This window comes from Nerophis lumbriciformis, linkage group LG09, assembly GCF_033978685.3.
Source record: "Nerophis lumbriciformis linkage group LG09, RoL_Nlum_v2.1, whole genome shotgun sequence".
Classification (NCBI taxonomy): Eukaryota; Metazoa; Chordata; class Actinopteri; order Syngnathiformes; family Syngnathidae; genus Nerophis; species Nerophis lumbriciformis.
Genome location: NC_084556.2, coordinates 19,803,411 through 19,821,241, shown reverse-complemented (window position 1 = coordinate 19,821,241; position 17,831 = coordinate 19,803,411). Strand labels below are relative to the sequence as shown.

Here is a 17,831-nt window from a genome sequence, read left to right as displayed (position 1 = left end):
CCATAACAACACGTTCACCTTTTTTCTTTAAAAAAAAAATGTGAAACACTTTTTTTTATACCTTTTTAATCAAACTTGAATTAATAGGGTCCATGTTTTGTAGTAAAACAACATAAAGAGAAATACATTGTTTAATAATTTTTTTTTTTAGTGCAAAATAACTCAACATAATTAAAAATACATTTGCATATATTTCTCACATCTCCACCCAGGTTTAGATTCCAGTTCGACTGTTTACCGGCACACTAACACTGGTAAACAGTTTTATCAGTGACGTACCATAAAGGGGCTAAGAATAAGTTTGTGGCAACATTTTATTTGAAACACCATCTTTCATTAATTGATGTTTTATATGCACTTACTGACCATTTTTGCGAGTCGGGAGGGGCGACACTGCATGCAAGATATTTTTTTTGTTTTTATTACTTTATTACAATGACTTCACAAAATTATACAAAACCATGTCCTTTAAAAAAATTAATACAGTGAATGTCGAAGAGGAAAAAAGTGGGAATGCTACAAAATAATACAACAAATAAAAAACATGTAAAATATAGATATTGATAATCATAATTAAAGTTAATGATGTTGAATACTATAATTCAAATGTGATTTTTTTTTATGTGCTAGAAATTACACTTTTTATTAGATTTTCTGTTATTTCATATTTATATTACTGATTTATTATTTATTATAATTGATGTACTGTCTATACATTTAATGCCCTGTGAGTAGTTTTTAATTTTAAAAAACAAAGTAGTTAATTATTTTCAATAATGAGGACACCACGTTCTGACTGCAAATATAATGTATGAAGGTAATATTAATTCCATGTACATTTTGTACGTCGACTGAGTTCGCCATGCTATGACGTTGTGTGTCCTGCAGGGTGCGCCATAGCTCGGCCAAGCACAAGAAGTATCTCCACCTTTTGATTCCGGCAGAAACACACACGACTATTTGACTTGTGCTGTTAAAGGGAAAGGATCACGCACACGTTGGGGATGAAAAATGAAGTCCTTGTTGGTGTCCTTAATGCTGGTCTGGTGTGCAGCTGCTCAGCTGAGAGTCCGCAAAGGTAAAGACTGAACCCTCAAGTCGATCTTCTCCAGACGTGCGGAGCTTTTTGGAAAGAACAAGATCTCGCTGTGGTTTAGTGAAGATTTGTTTTCTCTCTCCCAAACTTGTCTTCTCTTAGAGTGGGCATTTCCTGTGGATTTGACTTAATTCTTGCATCATTAGGTCATATGCAGATGTTTCTTCTTATTTGTACCACCAAGGCTCGGGGGCGGCATGCACTTTTAAAGACAAGACCTTCAACCCGGGAGACAGTTGGCATCCTTTTCTGGAGCCCTTTGGACTGATGCTCTGCATGCGGTGTTTCTGCACTGAGGTACTCATGCTTTGCTTCAACTATCGAAAGATAATGTTTTATATATATATATATATATATATATATATATATATATATATATATATATATATATATATATATATATATATATGTATATATATATGTATATATATATATATATATATGTATGTATGTATGTATGTGTGATATATATATATATATATATATATATATATATATATATATATATGTATATGTATGTGTGTATGTATGTATGTATGTATGTATGTATGTATGTATGCATGCATGTATGTATGTGTGTATATATACATATATGATATGAGTGTGACAAGAAACCCCATTCTGTGTTGCAGATGGGTCATGTGAGATGCAGTAAGATGAAATGTCCTCCTCTGCCATGTGACAAGCCAGTAGCAGATCCTCACCAGTGTTGTCCAAGATGCACAGGTAGACCTGCACTTTCCTTACCATGTGTCTTGTGCCCTATTGTATCTTTATTAGACTAGTTTTATTACCTATGGCGATATAAAAGCTCTATTGGAGTTGCTATGTTTAATATTATTATTATTATTCTTTCTTTCTTTTTAGTTTATTTCGAACATGAACACATTTACAGTATAATACATCACACAATTTCATACCATTTCTCTTCACATTAAGGCGTAGGAAGAAGCAAAGCTTATTTAATCCCACCCCGTTTACAAATACATATGTTCATTTACTGTCTTCTTTTTGTGACACAATTACATCAGTGAAAGATTAACACAGCAGTTCTTGCAATATATGATTAACTTAGTCATGATAAACATACTGAGATGAAGAATAAGGTTGAAGGTATTTCTCATAATTCTTCTTTGTACTTTGTAAGCACTATTAATTTGAACAACTGAATCATATCAGTACATTGTTTAACTTGTGTGCTTAATCCATTCCATAGTTTAATTCCACATACTGATATGCTAAAGGTCTTAAGTGCTGTACGTGCATACATATTATTATTATCATTATTATTATTATACGCAAGGGTATCTTAACATGCATGAAAAATAACCAAAATGTGCATGGGCATCAGGCCCCGTGACAAATATCACTCACTAGCGAGACGTTTATCATGTCAGGACGCACAAGAATGGATCAAAAAGTTATGTTTGTAAACAAACAAGAAGTCAGCCATGTTGGTTTGAACCAGCTATTTTGGGCCTAAATCAGGGGTCGAATTTTGACGAACTCCTCCAAGGGATTTTCGTAACTCGGAGCTAACCACTGGAAATATGGAGGCGAGTCATCCAGACATGCTCGTGTTTCTCCTTCCGTCTGTACAGACGTTTGCGGAAATCATACATGAATACCTTAAAGGCCTACTGAAACCCACTACTACCGACCACGCAGTCTGATAGTTTATATATCAATGATGAAATCTTAACATTGCAACACATGCCAATACGACCGGGTTAACTTATAAAGTGCAATTTTAAATTTCCTGCGAAACTTCCGGTTGAAAACGTATGATGACGTATGCGCGTGACGTCGATGGTTGAAACGAAAGTATTGGGACGCCATTGTATCCAATACAAAAAGGTCAGTTTTCATCGCAAAATTCCACAGTATTCTGGACATCTGTGTTGGTGAATCTTTAATGAACAATGGAGACTGCAAAGAAGAAAGCTGTAGATGCGATCGGTGTATTAGCGTCTGGCTACAGCAACACAACCAGGAGGACTTTGACTTGGATAGCAGACGCGCTATCCGACGCTAGCCGCCGACAGCATCGATGATTGGGCGAAGTCCTTCGTCGCTCCGTCGATCGCTGGAATGCAGGTGAGCTTCGGTGTTGATGAGCAGATGAGAGCTGGTGTAGGTGGAGAGCTAATGTTTTTATCATAGCTCTGTCGAGGTCCGTAGCTAAGTTAGATTCAATGGCGTCGTTAGCAATAGCATTGTTAAGCTTCGTCAGTCTGGAAAGCATTAACCATGTAGTTACAGGTCCATGGTTTAATAGTATTGTTGATTTTCTGTCTATCCTTCCAGTCAGGGGTTTATTTCTTTTGTTTCTATCGGCAGTTAAGCCCCATGCTATCACGTTAGCTCTGTAGCTAAAGTGCTTCACCGATGTATGGTCGTGGAGATAAAAGTCACTGTGAATGTCCATTTCGCGTTCTCGACTCTTATTTTCTAGAGGATATAGTATCCGAGGTGGTTTAAAATACAAATCTGTGATCCACAATAGAAAAAGGAGAGAGTGTGGAATCCAATGAGCCCTTGTACCTAAGTTACGGTCAGAGCGAAAAAAGATGCGTCCTGCACTGCACTCTAGTACTTCACTCTCACGTTCCTCATCCACGAATCTTTCATCCTGGCTCAAATTAATGGGGTAATCGTCGCTTTCTCGGTCCCAATCGGTCTCGCTGCTGGTGTAAACAATGGGGAAATGTGAGGAGACTTTCAACTTGTGACGTCACGCTACTTCCGGTACAGGCAAGGCTTTTTTTTTTTATCAGCGACCAAAAGTTGCGAACTTTATCGTCGTTGTTCTCTACTAAATCCTTTCAGCAAAAATATGGCAATATCGCGAAATGATCAAGTATGACACATAGAATAGATCTGCTATCCCCGTTTAAATAAAAAAAAATTCATTTCAGTAGGCCTTTAAGAGAAAGCGATTGCAGCTATTTCGGATACAACACTTCTCAGACGGCAAGAGAACTTCCGAATGTCCGGATCAGCTGTGATTCTACTTACCGAAAAACTTTGTCCATTTGTCGAAGGAGAGACAACCAGAATGCGGGCTCCCCTGGATGTGATAAAAAAGGTAGGGCATGCTTTGTATTACCTGGCCGTCGAGGGAAGACTACGTCAACCGGGGAATGCTTTTGGACTGGCAGTTATTGCCCGCCATGTATGTTGCGGACTCAACGTCTAGGTCCAGAGTATATAAAGTTACCAAAAAGGAATGGACAATGAAGGTGAAGGCAAAAGAGTGAGGAGTCTCCTGACCAGGGACCGTATTTATCAAGCGTCTTAGAGTGCCATTTTACACTTAAGTCCTGAGAATTTGCGAAATTTAGTCCTACTCTCAAACTTAAGAATAAAAGCTATTTATCAACTTTCTTAAGTCTAAGAATCACTCCTACTCTCCACGATATTTAAGAGACCTTCAGAGGTGTCCTAAGTGGTTAGGAGTTGCCAGTGGGGGATGGCACTGAGGCGAGAGAGACGTGCGCGAACGTTCAGGGAGCGGAAGGATGTCCTGGCTTTGTTTGATGACGAGCAGCTGATCAAACGGTATCATTTAGACAGAGCAGGTATTATTTTTGTCCCAGATTTAATAAGGGGCGTCATCTCATCAGCAACATCACGCAGCAGAGCTTTCACAGCAGAACTAAAGGTCATCACAATGCTTCGATATCTCGCCACTGGGAAAATGAATTGGAAAGAAAAGGAAACATTTATTTTTGATTCATTGCCAATATTGTTTGTTTGTTTTGTATTATTTTGTGGTTTATTGTCAAAATATACACTCCCATTGTCCACTTAAATATTTCTAAGATATTTCTTTATTCTTAGACAAGGGATTCCCTTCCGTGATTGGTCATTTCTATGGACACAGAAATGACGTCACCTAAAATCCTGTTTACGGCACATAGTAATGTCGTAATTCAGCTCTGAGTGTGACACTTAAGATTCACTCCTACACTTCGCTGAAAGTGTGAGTAAGACGCTTGATAACTAACTTTTAAGTGCAGCTTTCAGCGAACAATTTCTTTACTCATAAGTCAACTCTTAGCAGACTTCTTAGGATAAATACGGCCCCAGATATCTAGATCCCAGTGACGTGCGGTGAGGTTCATGACTGGTGAGGCACTGACTTCATCACAGTCAGATTTACAAACATATGAACCCTAAAGAGTATCTTATTCACCATTTGATTGGCAGCAGTTAACGGGTTATGTTTAAAAGCTCATACCAGCATTCTTCCCTGCTTGGCACTCAGCATCAAGGGTTGGAATTGGGGGTTAAATCACCAACAATTATTCCCGGGCGCGGCGCCTCTGCTGCCCACTGCTCTCCTCACATCCCAGGGGGTGAGCAAGGGGATGGGTCAAATGCAGAGGACAAATTTCACCACACCTAGTGTGTGTGTGACAATCATTGGTACTTTAACTTAACTTTAACTTTACACATACAAACTGTAGCACACAAAAAAGCACATTTAATAAAAAAACGTTATTATGGTCTTACCTTTACTTATAAGTGCGGGAACAGTGGTGTTCGTGTTGGAGGAGTTGTGAATGAATGAAATATGAAATCCGTGCTGCAGTCTGCAGGTGTACCTAATGTTGTGTCTCTGCAGTCGTTCACGGCTCCTCCGGCGCGAGCATTGTTGTTTTTGCACTTTTTGGCTTCTTGTTAAGTGACTTTTTTTGGGTGGATTCGGTCTTGCACGTGGAGGGTTTGGGTGTGGGCTTTGGTTGGTGTGGCGTTCCCGTCGGGGGGTGCAGTCTGCGGCGAAGGTGCATTAACCTGCACCAGGAGGCGGGATTACGCGAGCCTCACACAGTGCGTCTTCGCAGCAGTTTTATGATTGCTCAGCACAAGAAATACGTTACACACATACAGTTGTTGACAAAATACACTGTACATTATATACCTCAGCCAACTAAACTATGGAAATGTATAATATAATTCATATAGCAATACGGTCTCACTGCACAGCAGGCCAGCAGTTAGCCGAGTCCAGAATCCATGTTGAGGCACAATTGAGCGACGTGCCTCAACTGGCTGCTGATCACCGCACCGTCTCTTCTCAGTATTTGAACGGCAAATGTGAAAATTCAGCAATTTTGAATAAAAATAATCTAAAACTGGTGAAGTTAAATGGAAAATAACATTATAGTATAATCACTGGATACATATAACAATTTAATTTTTTTTTTTTTTTTTTTACATTTTTTTTCTTTCCATTCGCCTCACCTGCCTCTAGTGACCGCACGTCACTGCTAGATCCCTAGTTTGATTGTTGTAAAATGTTCTTTATCACATTGTTTACTTTCACATGTCCATTAAAGATTTGATTAATTTATGATGGCTCATGTGTGATTCACTACAATAGGGCCCCACAGCACACTGGATTCCAGTTAATTGAAATACCACAACACTGGATATTGTTCAGATAAGTTACATTTAAGAACTTGCACATACAGCAACACTGGAGGTGACTATGAGGTGCGCATTTTCCACGCATGCGTACTAGGTCGCGTTGCGCCGGCGGACGGAGGGGGGAAGGGGGTCTTAAACGACCATTGTGTGTGTGTGGACAAGGATAAGGTTAGGTAGGATTTACCCTGGATAACCTTAGTGTAGAAGGGGCCGGAGTGAGCCCAAAAGACAGATGGGGGATTACAATCATCTTACGCCATTGGAGGTGGGCAGGGTTTGGCCACAAACTTTGATAATGAGTCTGACTATTCACCAGAAAAATGTTAACATTAACACCTCTACTCCTTCATCATATTTGGTGCGTATGATGAATAAGACACCCTGAAGCACTTCTTGAATTAGTCAGGAAATAACCCAAAAACGTTTAGTTACAGAGACGTTGAAATTGGTCTTGTTTACGTTTAAACTGATACTGATCGGTACTTTTCAAAAATGCCATAATTGAATTACAATATGTTATTGTGTCTTAGATAAACCGAAGGTCCCAGCGGCCCTGAGAGCTCCAGTGAAAGTGTGCAGATATAATGGAAGTATTTATCAACCAGGAGAGACCTTCACCAAACACGACCTTCCTGCCAAGCCAAGCAACCAGTGTGCCATGTGCTCGTGCTCTGTGAGTCATTCATCACTTTCATTTATTGTGTAAAATACAAGTGTTTTCATCTTGTTACACTAGATCTTCTCAAGGAACAATACTATAGAATCGAAACATGGACACACTTTGAAGTAGTCCGTGTACATGACTGCTTGAATCGCAGTATAGATTCTCTATTCACCCAAAATGAGTCAACACACAGACATTATTATCCCATTACTTTTGTCCAGTTTAATGTTTGTGCCTTCACAATGGAGCTGTTCTTTTGGCTCGGCTTCCTAAAAAGAGCCGGTGGCTCTTTCGGCTCCTCAGATTTTTGTTGTTTTTCAAATGTATTACCAGAACACATCTATGATAGAACGCCTCGGGATCCCCCGGGAAGAGCTGGACGAAGTAGCTGGGCAGAGGGAAGTCTGGGCTTCTCTGCTTAGGCTGCTGCCCGACTTCGGATAAGTGGAAGATGATGGATAGATAGATTTCTAATGTGAAAACACTAATTATTAGATTAGATAGTACTTTATTAATCCCCGAGGGGAAATTAGATTTTCAGCACAAACCCGTTCAAGATAAGACCAACAAACAGTGTACAGGGTTACAGAACAAGAACGCTGATGGGTCGCCTCAAGGCGCCCCGTAAAAGATGGGAAAAAGGTAAACGCTAAGGGAGGATGAGTAAAAAAATACAATCTAGACTTGGCTCCTAAGGAGGCCCAGTCTGGAGTGGGAACAAACCTCCATAGCAAAGCACATACACATATTACAACATACATCTCGGGACTTGCAACAGAGGGGAGGGAATGGGGGCTACGGTGGCAGGCTGCAGCTCTTCGGGCGCTGCCCAGCCGGCCATCACCCCTAAGGGATTCGCGTCAAGGTTGTTGGATGGGGGGGTGGGGTATGTGTGTGTGGCGTATATTTTTTGTGGATGCATGTGTGTGTGTAAGCCTGCCGCGTGTCTCTGTTCTGCGGCCTTGGTGTTCTTGCCAGTCAGCCCAAAGTCAACAACAACATGTGTGTGTCCGTGAGAGACAAGAAGGGAGTTTGTTGTGTCTTCGCCGCAGTGTCCTTCGGGAGAGTCTCGAAACCAGGGAAACAATCCAAGTTAGAATGTTTTGTAATCAAATCAAAATGACTTATATATTTGTATTCATATGTTCAACATAGAATATATTACCATAAAAACAAATGATAAACTACAAAAACAAACCCATTTCAATTCGACAAAAGGTGCAATTTGATTGTGTGTACTATTTATATATTTACAACTATTTACAGCGAAAGAGCAACAACACATTACACAACCTGATATACATTGAGATGTGCAAAACTAAAAGAAGAACAATTTTGGGCTAGTCTTTTGAGAAAATTGGCATTAAAAAAACACAAATTACCTCCCAGGGGGTGAACAAGGGGATGGGTCAAATGCAGAGGGTAATTTCACCACAATCATAGGTACTTTAACTTTATAAACGCAATTGAGCATATGAAGTCAACTTGTTTTTCCACTCTACTGGTAAGTGTCCATACTCTTTCTCCGCACGGCTTTGCCACAGTCTATACACTACTGCCATCTAACCACTTGGAATTGCAACTGCATACAAAGTTTACTGTATAATACTGGCAAATGAGACACACATGTTTAAGAAAACAAGATGATAACTAGACAGCACAGTGTAAAATTAACATTTATTAACACATTTGAGCACACATAAAAGCACTGAAAAGTGCTACAGTTGAGTACTGGCATCGATACTCAGGTTGGGCCGTTGACTTCAAAGCTGGTTCCTGTTTTTCAAAGCTGGATTGTTTTTGATTGCTAACTTTGTTCCTCATCGGCATCTTATGTGTGTTATTGCATTGGACTGATGCATGAAGAGGATTTTTCTAGGAAGTTAAGACTGTAATGAAACTACTATTCCACAGGAAAAATAAGGTCTATCCATCCCCAGATCTTTCTGGAACATGCACGGAAAAATGTTCAAACTTTAAAACAGCTGACGTTTTGTTCCCCCTGCAGAATGGAAACATCTTTTGCGCTGTAAAAACCTGCCAACCAATCAGCTGCTCCTCTCCGGTCACGGCTGCAGACACCTGCTGCTTGCTGTGTAAAGGTAGGCCAAAGTCTTCCAGCTGACTAAAGAAGTATTTTGTAAAGCTGGAACAGGTTGGTCAGGGCCGCACGAATACTAAATACTTCATTGTTCAAAACAGGTCAAGACTCCACTGGTGGATCTTCATCAGCAGAGGATGCAAACCAGCAGCTCAACAGGGGCGTCGTACGTCACGTCATCATGCATGCTTTGAAAACATTATTCAATCAGTCCACACAACTCTTTTGTATGTGTGTTTGTAAAAAGAGGCACTCGCTGGAGCAGTGTTCTGCCGAGCAGGACGCGGCACGTTCCGACCAAACCGGCGTCGGGACTTCCCCCAGACGCCTCAGCCTCAGTGAACTTGACCTCAGAGGGGCTTCTGAGACCAGCGTGAAGATTTTAATGCAGCAGAAACACCAAAAAGGTTTGCAAAAGAGGCGTTTTTATATGATAAACATTTTAATATCATACATTTAATTTAGGAATATATCTAATTGCAATTAATTGCATTTTATCAATAGTTAACTCATAATTATTCACAAATATAAGGTCTCTTTCATAAGTGGAACTTATTAAAATGTACATCCAACTGGGCAATTTGTTGGATTTATGCAAATATTTGCGTATGCAACATTATGTATGTACCTTATATTTAATAGCTCAACGTAAAATGGACACAAACACTCTTTTAAAAAGGCACACGCAAGACATATATATTTTACAATATATCTATATATATGTATTTCTATACCTACGACTGGCGGAAATATTGTAGAATTTTTTTTATAGCATGTTCTTGTTAAGTCCTTAATTACATAATGTTTAACAGGCTGAATATTACATTTTATTAATAAATAATGGAGCAATATGAAGACCAATAACTTGTACAACATGTAATGCACAGAACATCAGAAGCATTTATTCAGGTAGAAATATCACATATATATATATATATATATATATATATATATATATATATATATATATATATATATATATATATATATATATATATATATAAATAAATAAATGATAAATGGGTTATACTTGTATAGCGCTTTTCTACCTTCAAGGTACTCAAAGTGCTTTGACAGTATTTCCACATTTACCCATTCACACACACATTCACACACTGATGGCGGGAGCTGCCATGCAAGGCGCTAACCAGCAGCCATCAGGAGCAAGGGGTGAAGTGTCTTGCCCAAGGACACAACGGACGTGACTAGGATGGTAGAAGGTGGGGATTGAACCCCAGTATATATATATATATAATATATGTGTGTATATATAGATATATACATAGATATATACGTGTATAGATACATACACACACACACACACATATATATATATATATATATATATATATATATATATATATATATATATATATATATATATATATATATATATATATATATATATATACACACATGTATTACTTTGCAAGCGACTTTAGAAAAAAAATACTGCTGGAAACTATCATTAACTCGCGTTCGCTTTGGCAGCCCTCATTTGAATATATTTTATATTTATTAAAAAAATACACAGCACAGCAGCAACAAAATAGGCTTTATTTCGATGAAAAGTGCTTAACAAACAAAATCCATTATTCAATATGTCTAGCAGGCGTTGTGGCGCCCTACTCTGTTTAGCGGTCCTTGAATGCACCGTAAAAACACCTCAGTTTTGTAATCTTTTGAGTATAGATCGATTACTCTGCTAAGAGAGCACAAATGTACATAATTGAATATCTTAACTGCTTAGACAGCAATGTGGTTGTATACGTTTAGATTAGGGAATGGCGTTTCTTAATGGGGAAAGACGTTAATTTTTCTTGTATTCATGTTAGCATTCAAGCTAGCGAGTTAGCTCCAGTCAGTCTGTGAGTTTATCAAAGTGCAGTTATCAGTCATGGTCTTTATCTCGGGCCTTTTGTCAAGTTTGAAGATATTTTTCCGTCATTAAATATGTAAGTCATAATTGTTAGGATAAAATTAATATAGCTGTTAAACTTCAATAATAGGGTTGCTTAAATCAAATTAAGAAGTTTTAAGACTACATCCACCTGGATAGCGGGAACCCTAGCATGAACACTTCCCTCAACACAGACACAGAATTCATCAAAGCTCACCTTTAAGCATTCCCACACAGCATCAACATTTTGGAACAATGATGAAGTAATAAAAGAAAGGAAAAAATATAATCTATGTGTGGGAGCATAGGAGAAAATAATGTTTGGTTTCCTCTCATTGCACATAACTGTGGTGCGTTCAAGGATCCTCAATTAAAGTTAGAAACAGAGGTGTAGTTTTTAAAGACAGGGGGAAGCTTAACACCAGCACTAATAATAATAATAATCATGTATTATTTGGATTCATATTAACCCACTGAAGATAATTATACATGAATCAACTAATCTCTACATTACACTCCAAAGTAAAGAAAAACCTGACAGATTTGTAATCATATTTCAGGGAATATTACAGGTTTTATGATTATTTAAATTCACATTCTTGCCATTTTATATGAATTCTGTTAGCATTTTTTGGGAAAATAAGACTTTAAAAAACAAAACAAAAGTTTAGATATCCTCTAGATCAGTGTTTTTCAACCACTAGTGTCTGGTGTGCCGTGGAAAATTATGCAACTTCACCTAATTGGTCCAAAAAATATTATTTGCAAATCAATAATTAGAATCTGTAAATAATGTGCCGTCGTCTAGTGTCTGTGCTGTATAGAGCTCGGCAGGGCAACCGTGTAAAACTCCATATCAGTAGGGGGCAGCAGGTAGTTAATTGCTTTGTAGAAGTCGGAACGCATCGAGGATGGTTTGTCGTGATCCCAATATGCAGAGCACAGCGGGAGATGGCGTGCAGGCAAAAAGTTATGTAACGCTTAAACCAAAAATGAACAAAAGGGAAAGGAAACGGCAATGAAGCATAGGGATGGCTATGAAAAACTAAAGTAAAAACGAACTGGCTACAAAGTAAACAAAAACAGAATGCTGGACGACAGCAAAGACTTACAGCGTGTGGAGCAGAGACGGCATCCAGAAAGTACATCCGTACATGACATGACAATCAACAATGTCCCCACAAAGAAGGGAAGCGTCCGCACAACTGAAATAGTCGTGTTTGCCAATAGAAAGCAGGTCAGGCAATAGCACTCAAAGGAAGGCGTGAAGCTGCTACAGGAAAACACCAACAAAACAGGAAAAGCCACCAAAATAACAGCGCAAGACAGGAACTAAAACACTACACACAGGAAAACAACAACAAACTCAAAATAAAGCATGACAACCTGGTGGAGTTTCATTTGTTACCGTTTTCTGCTGGTGGTGTGCCTCCGTATTTTTTTTAATGAAAAAAATGTGCCTTTGCTCAAAAAAGTTTGAAAAACACTGCTCTAGATATGTTAATCCCCATCTTTTAAAGTCAAAAATCTAATTAAGGCTATTACATGTGTTGTAAAAAGCTGGTTTCAACCAAATCCATGCAATAATTATTTGTGTTAGTACATGTAAACATACCAAGTGTGTGTGTAACGGATGGCAACGTTGGGTTTAAAGTGGGACGGGGGGCTCCTACAGGAGTCTTGCATATGGGAACCCCGATTTTGGTGCTCTGCCCATGTTTGCAATAATAAACCCACTCATCAATTAATTGTTTATATCACACCCTTCAATTGCATGATGTTATTGCTTTGTGTGATTCTCTCATTCTATTTATTCCACTGAGTCGCACCACAAACGTTTAACAGTTGTGTTAACACAAAGCTGTTTTGCATTTAAGTTATAGCTCTGTATTGCATATAAAACGGTTCGGATAACTTTTTTTTCTTATCTCAGACGTGTGTGTTCCATGTGTCACCAGCATGTTTGTACAATGGCAAGACATACTCGCACGGAGACACATGGCACCCAGTTTTGGGGAAGGTCCTGGAATGCATCACATGCTCTTGTAGCGACGGCCTGCAGGAGTGTAAACGCATCACGTGTCCCAGTCAGTATCCGTGTCAACATCCGGTCAAGTCACCCGGAAAGTGCTGCAAGGCATGTCCAGGTAGGTTGTAGTTGAATTTTGTTGTAAAAAAAATAAAAATAATAATCCATGCACTTAATCGTAGAGAGTAAAGCTGCAAGTAACCACACTGACTGTTTCCTGGGCTACAAAAACAAAGTGTTGGTCTACAAAGTTGAATCCGCTGTAAAAGTGGACTCACCCAGCACGGTTCGGATCATCGCTATTGAAAGAGCAAGCGCTGCTGAGGTGGAGGTGCAAGTATGGAAGACAGTAGACGGTATAGTAGATATCAATTGAACTATGCAAGAAAACAATTTGCCGGGTGAATAATCACTTATTTCTTCATGCAGGTGTTTTACAATTAATGGAAATAGGTGACGTTGGAAGGAGCGATATCAAGGATCATCCTGAGGATTACACCTTACTGACAACAGTCGATGAAGGTTTCGCACATTCAGCATTCTACAAAACCCAAAACCAGTGAAGTTGGCACGTAGTGTAAATCATAAGTAAAAACAGAATACAATGATTTGCAAATCCTTTTCAACTTATATTCAATTGTATAGACTGCAAAGACAAGATATTTAATGTCCGAACTGAGAATTTTTTTTTTTTTGCAAATAATCATCAACTTAGAATTTAATGGCAGTGACACATTGCAAAAAAGTTGGCATAGGGACATTTTTACCACTGTGTTACATGGCCTTTCCTTTTAACAACACTCAGTAAACATTTGGGAACTGAGGAGACCAATTTTTGAAGCTTTTCAGGTGGAATTCTTTCCCATTCTTGCTTGATGTACAGCTTAAGTTGTTCAACTGTCCGGGGTCTCCGTTGTCGTATTTTAGGCTTCATAATGCGCCACACATTTTCAATGGGAGACAGGTCTGGACTACAGGCAGGCCAGTCTAGTACACGCACTCTTTTACTATGAAGCCACGTTGATGTAACACGTGGCTTGGCATTGTCTTGCTGAAATAATCAGGGGCATCCATAAAAAAGATGTTGCTTGAATGGCAACATATGTTGCTCCAAAACCTGTATGTACCTTTCGACATTAATGGTGCCTTCACAGATGTGTAAGTTACCCATGCCTTGGGCACTAATACACCCCAATATCATCACAGATGCTGGCTTTTGAACTTTGCGCCTATAACGGTCCGGATGGTTCTTTTCCTCTTTGGTCCGGAGGACACAACGTCCACAGTTTCCAAAAACAATTTGAAGTGTGGACTTATCAGAACACAGAACACTTTTGCACTTTGCATCAGTCCATCTTAGATGAGCTCGGGGCCAGCGAAGCCGGCTGCGTTTCTGGGTGTTGTTGATAAATGACTTTCGCTTTGCATAGTAGAGTTTTAACTTGCACTTACAGATGTAGCAATGAACTGTAGTTACTGACAGTGGTTTTTTAAAGTGTTCCTGAGCCCATGTGGTGATATCCTTTACACATTGATGTCGCTTTTTGATGCAGTACCGCATAAGGGATCGAAGGTCACGGGCATTGCCGCTTACGTGCAGTGATTTCTCCAGATTCTTTGAACTTTTCGATGATATTACAGACCGCAGATGGTGAAATCCCTAAATTCCTTGCAATAGCTCATTGAGAAATGTTGTTCTTAAACTGTTCGACAATTTGCTCACACATTTGTTCACAAAGTGGTGACCCTCGCCCCATCCTTGTTTGTGAATGACTGAGCATTTCATGGAAGCTGCTTTTATACCCAATCATTGCACCCACCTGTTCCCAATTAGTTTGTTCACCTGAGGGATGTTCCAAATAAGTGTTTGATGAGCATTCCTCAACTTTCTCAGTCTTTTTTGCCACTTAAACCAGCTTTTTTAAACATGTTGCAGGCATTAAATTCTAAATGAGCTAATATTTTCAAAAAATAACAAAGTTTTCCAGTTCGAACGTTACGTATCTTTGCAGTCTATTCAATTGAATATACTGTATGTTGAAAAGGATTTGCAAATCCATTCTGTTTTTATTTACGATTTACACAACGTGCCAACTTCACTGGTTTTGTATATCCAAAATGCTAATGAGGTTGATCGAAGGTATATTATTATGATTGCAGAGATGTGGGGGAAATTCAAAGACGGAGCAGGGAAACTGGATCAAGCACAGAGCGTTTGTGAAGATGGCATGAAGGAGATGGTCACCTTCTTAAATCCCAAGCAGGTGGAAGGATTGTGTTCACCCTGACTTACTTTGGGGGACGGTATTAGAAAAACATTATTTTAACTGCATGGTTTTATTGTACAAATGTTTTTATTTCCATATTTATTGTAAAATATATTTTAGTGGGAGTTTGACTATTTGAATGCACACAAATTGTATAAAAGTGGACGAAGCCTCTAAATGTGATGAGCGAAGCAATAACTGTGATTTCTTCCAGACCAGCAGGGGGCGAAGTGACAGGACTTGTTAAAGCTGGTAAAAAAGATTGAAGTGAAAATACATTAAGCATGTTTTAAAATTAGCCCCCGAAGGACATCGTTCTGTTCATTTTGTAAGGCAAAATAAGGCCAAAGGCGTATTTGTTGTGTTGTGCTTCTCTGTTTAAAGATAGCGGCAGCTTTTTTGGAACTTGAATCCTTCAATCCTCTTTAAAAATATAACTGACGGTCCAACCATTAAATATTGTCTTGTCTTTTATCTGCCTTCTCTTAACTTGTCATTATATTACTTATTTTCTATCAAGTCCATCTTTATCAGGCAGGGGAAGCAGTGCATTGTCAACACCGTTTACTAGTATTTTGATCACTTCATTGCATGTTTTGGTCACCCTGGTCCATGATTACTTCAAAACCCATGTAGTGAATACTATGAGCAAAAAATAAATATAAAATCCCTGCACTTCCATAAACACCATAGCCTGTGTTTCCTCATGCTTTTTCAGCATTTCCTCAAGCATCTTGAGGAAAACATCAGTAGAAGAGGATGAAAAATAGAATATTATATTATTTCTTATTTTCTTGTTTTTGAGTGCAAGGTAAGTAAAATGTACTTACACACAAAAACTGCTTCACAACACAGTTAAAATATCAGGAAGTACACACAATATAAAAGGCTAATATATTAATATAAAAGACAACATCCATCCATCCATCCATCCATGGATGGATGGATGGATGGACAACAACTTTTGAGCAACATAGTTGCTCAAAAGTAGCTAATTAAAAGCCTGACCAAATATATACAATTTATGTTTGCTTTTGAAGGTGTCATCTGAGCGCAATGAAGGTGGAATATGATCCCAATACATGGGAGCAACAGCCTGGAAGAATCGGTCACCTCTAGTCTGAAAACGAGTGTGTAGGACCTTCGAAAAATTCTGATCCACTTAGCTTAGAGCCTGGGACTTTTCTTCTTTCTTCGTTTTAAGGATCACATTTGGCATGAGTCTTTTAAATGTTTCCCATCCAAACCCCAACTAAAACCCTTCTTTAAAGTCAGAATCATTAAAACGATGGCTGCCAATTACTCCCCTCTTACTTTGATTGGAGAGGTCCATACTTTCCTCATACCCCCATTATTATTTGGAAATGTATGCAGGCTGACCCCTTCTTTACTTGTGTTGCTATACAACCTGCAACAATGCATCGGGAAGATATATTGGATTATTCCTTCAAATTCTGCGCCAAAAAACCCCCAATTCGGGCTGATGATGCTACCCGAACACATACTACACAATATGAAATTGTCAGTGGGCTGTTGAAGGCCCGCTCACATTTTGGAGCTAATAACTGGCATTCCAAAATGTGATGAAACTTGTTTGAAAGAAAAAAAATCCCTATTGTGTCTATTTTGGGGGGAATTGTTACCTGTAGATATCATTTTTAGGTTCACCACTATGAAATACCTGTTATCAGCATTAGAGGGGCCCTTTAAGGGACTGGGTCCCGAGGGGCTGTCTTGCAGCCTTATGCGGACATCTGGGCTGGTGCCTCTGATGGGGTTCATTTAAATAGTTCAATGTTCAGTTTAGAGTTGAAAAACAGACCTAAATAAATGTAAGTTAATTTTTAGAGAGTTACGATAAGTAAATGGCAACAATTCGGTGGAATGGCCCATCGTTATTGTAAACAGCAGTGACCTCCGACCTCACAAATGTTTGTGTTTTTGATAACTCAAAAATGTCAGGAAAATCAATTTTTACCAATACTTCTTGAACATCAACTCCTTTTGAAAGGCAGAATACGCGTAAAAAATGCAAAACAAGCACGTCAATGAGTCATTTCATGACATTCCCACAAGTGCTGCGGTATAATCAAGCCATCCTTGCTGAGTTGAATGCACTCAGAATGAATGAAATGTTTTCTTCCCGTGCTGCAGCAAGATGTGTTCAAGTGCAAGTGAATGAATCGCAGCAAATTGCATCAGAAGGTAATTAAGTCCAACGGACGTGTTTGCTTTCAAAGCCGATGCCTGCACTCTGCGGTGTTTATACTCCATCACAAATACTTCAAAGGTGTTATTTTCTGCACTCCCTTGGTGCTGAGTGACTACGGACAGTAAC

At 38.9% G+C, this 17,831-nt stretch overlaps 2 protein-coding genes across 3 annotated transcripts in view; one reads left to right on the top strand and one right to left on the bottom strand.

The window, feature by feature from the left end:
* Positions 1–654: 654 nt before the first annotated feature.
* chrdl2 (chordin-like 2) lies at positions 655–16,097 on the top strand. Its single transcript, XM_061962361.2, has 11 exons — positions 655–1,078; positions 1,281–1,393; positions 1,729–1,822; positions 7,063–7,205; positions 9,205–9,298; positions 9,399–9,463; positions 9,545–9,704; positions 13,156–13,344; positions 13,409–13,582; positions 13,656–13,748; positions 15,387–16,097. Exons 1-11 carry the CDS (start codon positions 1,012–1,014, stop codon positions 15,512–15,514), a joined length of 1,320 nt encoding a protein of 439 aa, XP_061818345.1. The 5' UTR covers positions 655–1,011; the 3' UTR covers positions 15,515–16,097.
* The window catches only part of xrra1 (X-ray radiation resistance associated 1), a 22,721-nt gene continuing 12,639 nt past the window's right edge, over positions 7,750–17,831 (bottom strand). The window contains exon 18 of one of the 2 annotated variants that reach the window (XM_061962355.1): positions 7,750–8,264. The gene's annotated coding sequence lies outside the window, so the exon portion shown is untranslated. Of the gene's footprint in view, positions 8,265–9,240; positions 9,486–17,831 lie in introns of those variants that run through there. The other variant, XM_061962356.1, reaches the window with a different exon arrangement.